This window comes from Fulmarus glacialis, unplaced genomic scaffold, assembly GCF_000690835.1.
Source record: "Fulmarus glacialis isolate BGI_N327 unplaced genomic scaffold, ASM69083v1 scaffold28333, whole genome shotgun sequence".
Lineage (NCBI taxonomy): Eukaryota > Metazoa > Chordata > Aves > Procellariiformes > Procellariidae > Fulmarus > Fulmarus glacialis.
In genome coordinates, this window is record NW_009202770.1 from 26317 (window position 1) to 31260 (window position 4944).

Sequence of the window (4944 nt, forward strand, 5' to 3'; positions counted from 1 at the left end):
TGTAAATTAAAGCATAACGGACTGCTAGGCATTACAATTCAATGTAAAAATTGTCAGATACTAAGTCAACCCTGAGTGTCCCAGCCAGGCCATCCAACCATCTGGATCAGACAGAAACATATCTTGAAACAGTACAACCTTGTGCATACAGCTCTTGCTTATACTTTGTATTCTGGTTCTAAAATTGTTTTCCATTACTAGCTTTATTACAATATGTGATAGAATAATTTTAAATTTCTAACTATATTTAATAAATAGAAATAGCTACCTCATACACAATTTAAAATAAGCACAAAATAACCTTAAAGACCTTCAGCATACTTGTACAAATTCCATGCTCATTTTAAGTATTTCACAATGTTTTAAAAATGCAGCACCTTTATCTTCCCAGAAGTCACAAACTACATATGGTCTTCCTGACATACAGCCCTGCTATTAACAAGCTATGTTTAAAGACAAAGCATGTAAATCTCACCTATCAAAGGTACGTTTTCAGAGGGAGGCATGATCTCTGCAACCATCAGCTGGAACACAGTCAGAGCAAGAAGAACCGTAACACCCAGAGACACTTTTTCCCCAGAGTCTGCAGGGAGATAGAATCCCAGTGGGGCCAGGAAAGAGATCAAAATGCAAGGAAGCAGCAGATTAAATATGTAGAAAGAAGACTTCCTTTTCAAAATCAGTGTGAAAGTCACATCTGGATAAGGCTCAGAGCAGCAGCCATAAGTGATGACATTCTTAACTGCTGGCATACCATGAATCTCCCATTCCACATCTTCTATGAAGTCAGAGAGGTCACCACTATCAAGAGAATTGATGATGTCTACCTGATTACCATTATAAGTCCAGGACCCAAATGTAAGGTTACACTGCTGCCTGTCAAAAGGAAAATAAGATACATCCACTACACATGAGCTCTTTGTGATAGCGGGTGCATCCCACGTGATTTTTCCATCATATCTCAACACAACATTGGTATTCACTGGTTCTGAAAAGTCGTCATCGGCCCTAAAAGACAGAAAAGTGACAGTCAGGATTGACAGGCAACAACCTAGAATGTGGGCCAGGGAAGAGGGGGCAGGGGGAAGACCCTTGCTTCACACCATTAAAAGCATGCTTCTGAAATCATATTTATATTTATACTGAATTTTATTAGGAACTTACTATTAACTATTACTTACAGGTACCAGTGCCCATTAATGCCAAACATCAGTGCTGCTAAATTATGTTGTATTTGTTGGCCATAGCTTCTTCAAACTTGACCTCAAACAGGATACAGTAGGGTAAGAATCCATTCAAAGATGAAAATAATCTGCTGGTCACTACTGGCCTGGGAGAGCAGACAAGGAATGCAGCCTTCATGTGCCACCTTTTTGTGGGCACAAAATCTTCCAGAGCTCTTCAGCAGCCTCAGCAGAAAGCACTTCAGACTGCCAGGGTATTCAATTCCCAGTGCAGAGAAATTCAGAGCAGTTTTGCTGTGTAGCATAATAAATTGCTAAATCCTGTCTATGGCTTTATTGCAAAATATTTAGATGATCAACAACAAACGTTAAGACAACAAACATACCCCTTGCTAAGGTAAGGTGAAGTGATGAAAGTTCAGACTCTCTCAATTCCTCCTTCAACCCCCTCCCTCCCTCGGACTTCATTCAAGCTGATTTTCTCCAGCCACACTCACTTGTTATATAGGACAATATCTGGTCTCCAAACCAAATTGCTTGGAATCCTAATAGAATCCAACCCATCATACTTATCCTTGTCCCATTTGAGGTATGCATCATACCAGCTTTGTCGAATCCATAAGTAAGCTGACAAAATTTGGTTCCTTTCATCCTGCATAAAAATGTAGAAATATTTCTAGCTGAAGGTGACAAAAGCACATCTCAGATGCAGACAGCATTTGTTGTACAACTTTAAAGTAGTGCCCAAAACAGGCCAGAATGCTGACAGGCCACAAGAGTACTTCTCAGACAGGTACATATGCCCATACACTGAACAGAGAGCTTATTTATTTGGACTTTCTCTTGTCCAAACCTTCTTCCCCCTGTACCCTCCCTTAGTTTTAATCATAGTTGTCTAAGGCTCCCAGTATCTTAAGAATTTCCTTTTGCAAGCTTCAGAATACCAAACAGCTAACAGATTCAGTCTAATAAATTCTCTGAAAGCTTGTTGAGGCCTTGAAGTTGTAATTGAGAAGTCACAATAGTGATTTTACATTCTCCTTCCAGACACATTTTCTTTTGCCTTAAAAGTATATCTGGCTGAACCAAATTTATAAAAAAGTTACTGAAGGCTAAAATAGGTAGTTTACGTAGAAATTACTGCATCTTAGAAAAAGCATTTGCTTTTTCTATTTAAAACTCAGCAAAAGCTGCCTGGAGGGTGCGATACCAACACCTAACTACAAAAGAAGTCTTAACAATTCAGCAGCTGTAAATCTGCAGACTTATAATGGAAGTCTTAGTGTTGCAATCAGGTAAGAATCTACAAATAACTGGAGAACATAACCCTGGTGAGGAAGCATTACTGAAGTTGTCACAACAAAATGCAAGTTGCTTTTCCTACTCCAAGCAAAAGGTTTACAGCTAGTACATTTCTGCACATCTTTAGAAAAAGAGAACTGTACTCTTACTCACCATGTCTTTAATTTGGGACAATGTGATCTGAAGGGTGACATTCAGTACTTTATCTGTGTCTTCCACCGGTCTTAGAGCATTTGAGTAGTCTTCAAACAGTTCATTAAACAGCATGTGAGCATATTTTCCTTTGGCTGAATCTACAGCTAGATAACACAGATTTGTTCTGTACATCAAATTAAGCACTGAGCAGTACCAGATGACATCCTCTTTCTACAGCTTCAAGTAGTATTTGCTGTAACTACATTTATCATTCACATACTGTAGAATATAATTTAGACTGTAGAATATAATTTAGTGCGGAAACAGAAGTAAACCTGATTAAGCTATTCAAATAATGACAGCATTCACCTGTAGTAAATGAAGAGCTAACTCCAGTTTTTCACACCCACTGAAAAAAACCCTCTGCATGCAGAGATTCCTGCCTTTTTGAAGGTAATCATCATTACCTTTATTTTACTGATCTTTTTCATAGACACAGAGATTATTGACTTACAGTCACACATCTGCCATGCTAAAATTAGAAGCAAAGTCTGAAGTCAAACCTGCTCCCAGGCTAATGAATTGCGATATGTCCCTAAATGCAGGACTGATTCATGCTACTTTCAGAATTTATCCCCTTTTATTTTTTTTTAACTACCACCTGGAAAAAGTCCGAGCTGCTTTTCTTCACAAACTGGCAATAGCATGACGTATGAACACATCCTTGGACTAACACTTTTCTCAAACCATGTATTTGGAGATGCTTCTTGCTATCCAGACTTAGTCACTAAAGATAATCCGCTGAAACTTTAGACTTTAAATGAATGACACCTTTGCTCTTCCCTGCTGTTTTGTGCATCACAATTTCTCTAGGCAACATCTGTATTACCTTTAGATAGATTCACACATTTCTGCAAGCAAAGGGCAAGGACAGTAACACTCACAAGACTTGCACAAATGCCAGCTGGCGCTATGTAAGAAGCAACTGCTTTGGAGTACATCACTCTCCAGTGACTCACAGTGACTTCCTGGACTAATTAGAGTTCAAAGAAAACCTTTCTGATTAAAAAGAAATCCTAACCAATCAAAGCTTCACAAAGAGCATTTAAGTTCTTTATGTACATGATTATTCATTTTGTTTATGCATCAGTGAGACAAAGTAAAACAAAACAGATGAAAGACTTCTGGAACTCAACCACGTAAGACATCAGGACACCAGCTCCTATTTGAGTAAAATAAACCTCAATGCAACATCTAGCTATTAAGCAGTATTCTCACCTTGAAGTATCACTGCTGTGAAGAGCAACCACAGAGAGACGTAAAAGGAGGACAGGCTATTTCTCTTCATTTCTGGACCTTAAATAAAACTGTTCACCCAAGGGCACAAAAATGTTTATCTAAAACTAACCATTCAAAACTAACAACAACAAAAAAAATCAAGTTGCACAGCAACATAAAGATGCTGAGGCACTGATGAGCTGCTAGAAGCAACTGAGTCCTCCCTCAGAGCAGCTGTCAGAATCCTAGGGCGATCGATGGTCTTTGTCCCTGCCACCGCCTGGGGCCCTGACGAGCCCTCCCTCTCTCCGTAACCTGAGCTGCCTGCTCCGAAGCTAATGCTGAGGGAGAAGACAAATGGGTGGGTGATCAGTAGGAAAACTGTATTCCATTGCATTTTTTACTACAAATGCAAGATTTTGACCAATTTATGAAGAGCCCTTTCGCATTTCTTTGGTGGGCCATGTGTTACTGCCCCTATGTTCAGCAATAGCTTGCTCAGAACCAGTTCTGTGGAACCTGTGGACTCTCACAAAAAAGTGGTCTGCCTCAGTATATTTGTATAGTCACACTGTACTTCACACATCCAATATGTTCACACAGAAAAAAAACCATACCCCCACAGCCTACCTACTCCCATGTTGACAAAACAATGTTTTCACTTACCAAAGTGATGCTACATGGAAGAGATGCAGCTACACTGAAGTCGGACAACACAGGCAACATTTGCAGTAGCCCAGTGCTGTGCAAACAAGAACTTCCACTGGTGGAGACAACTCTGAGACCAGTACTCAGCACAGTAAATCAGGAGCAAAACTGGACTCTGCAGACAAAATGCCATTTCTCAATACAGCATAATTTTCCCCAGGTGAACTTGACAAGACTTCACAAAGAATTACAGAATTACAGGACAGCTCTTGCATTTAGCCAGACGACTTACAGTAGAGAAATATGAATATGAAACAATACCACACCTGGCCTCCTGTCTACCCCGATGGTCAGAACTTCATTAGCTCTGCCTATATTACTCATTTTGCCAAGTTAG

The 4944-nt window shown here is 39.6% G+C and overlaps 1 protein-coding gene across 1 annotated transcript in view; it reads right to left on the reverse strand.

The window, feature by feature from the left end:
* CHRNA9 (cholinergic receptor, nicotinic, alpha 9 (neuronal)) overlaps positions 1-3969 on the reverse strand; it is a 5874-nt gene extending 1905 nt beyond the window's left edge. Inside the window, exons 1-4 of the mRNA XM_009574422.1 lie at positions 3900-3969; positions 2640-2785; positions 1682-1836; positions 476-1008 (exon numbers count right to left, since the gene is read on the reverse strand). Coding sequence (XP_009572717.1) covers positions 476-1008; positions 1682-1836; positions 2640-2785; positions 3900-3969 — 904 coding nt within the window. The remainder of the gene's footprint in view (positions 1-475; positions 1009-1681; positions 1837-2639; positions 2786-3899) is intronic.
* Positions 3970-4944: the final 975 nt, after the last annotated feature.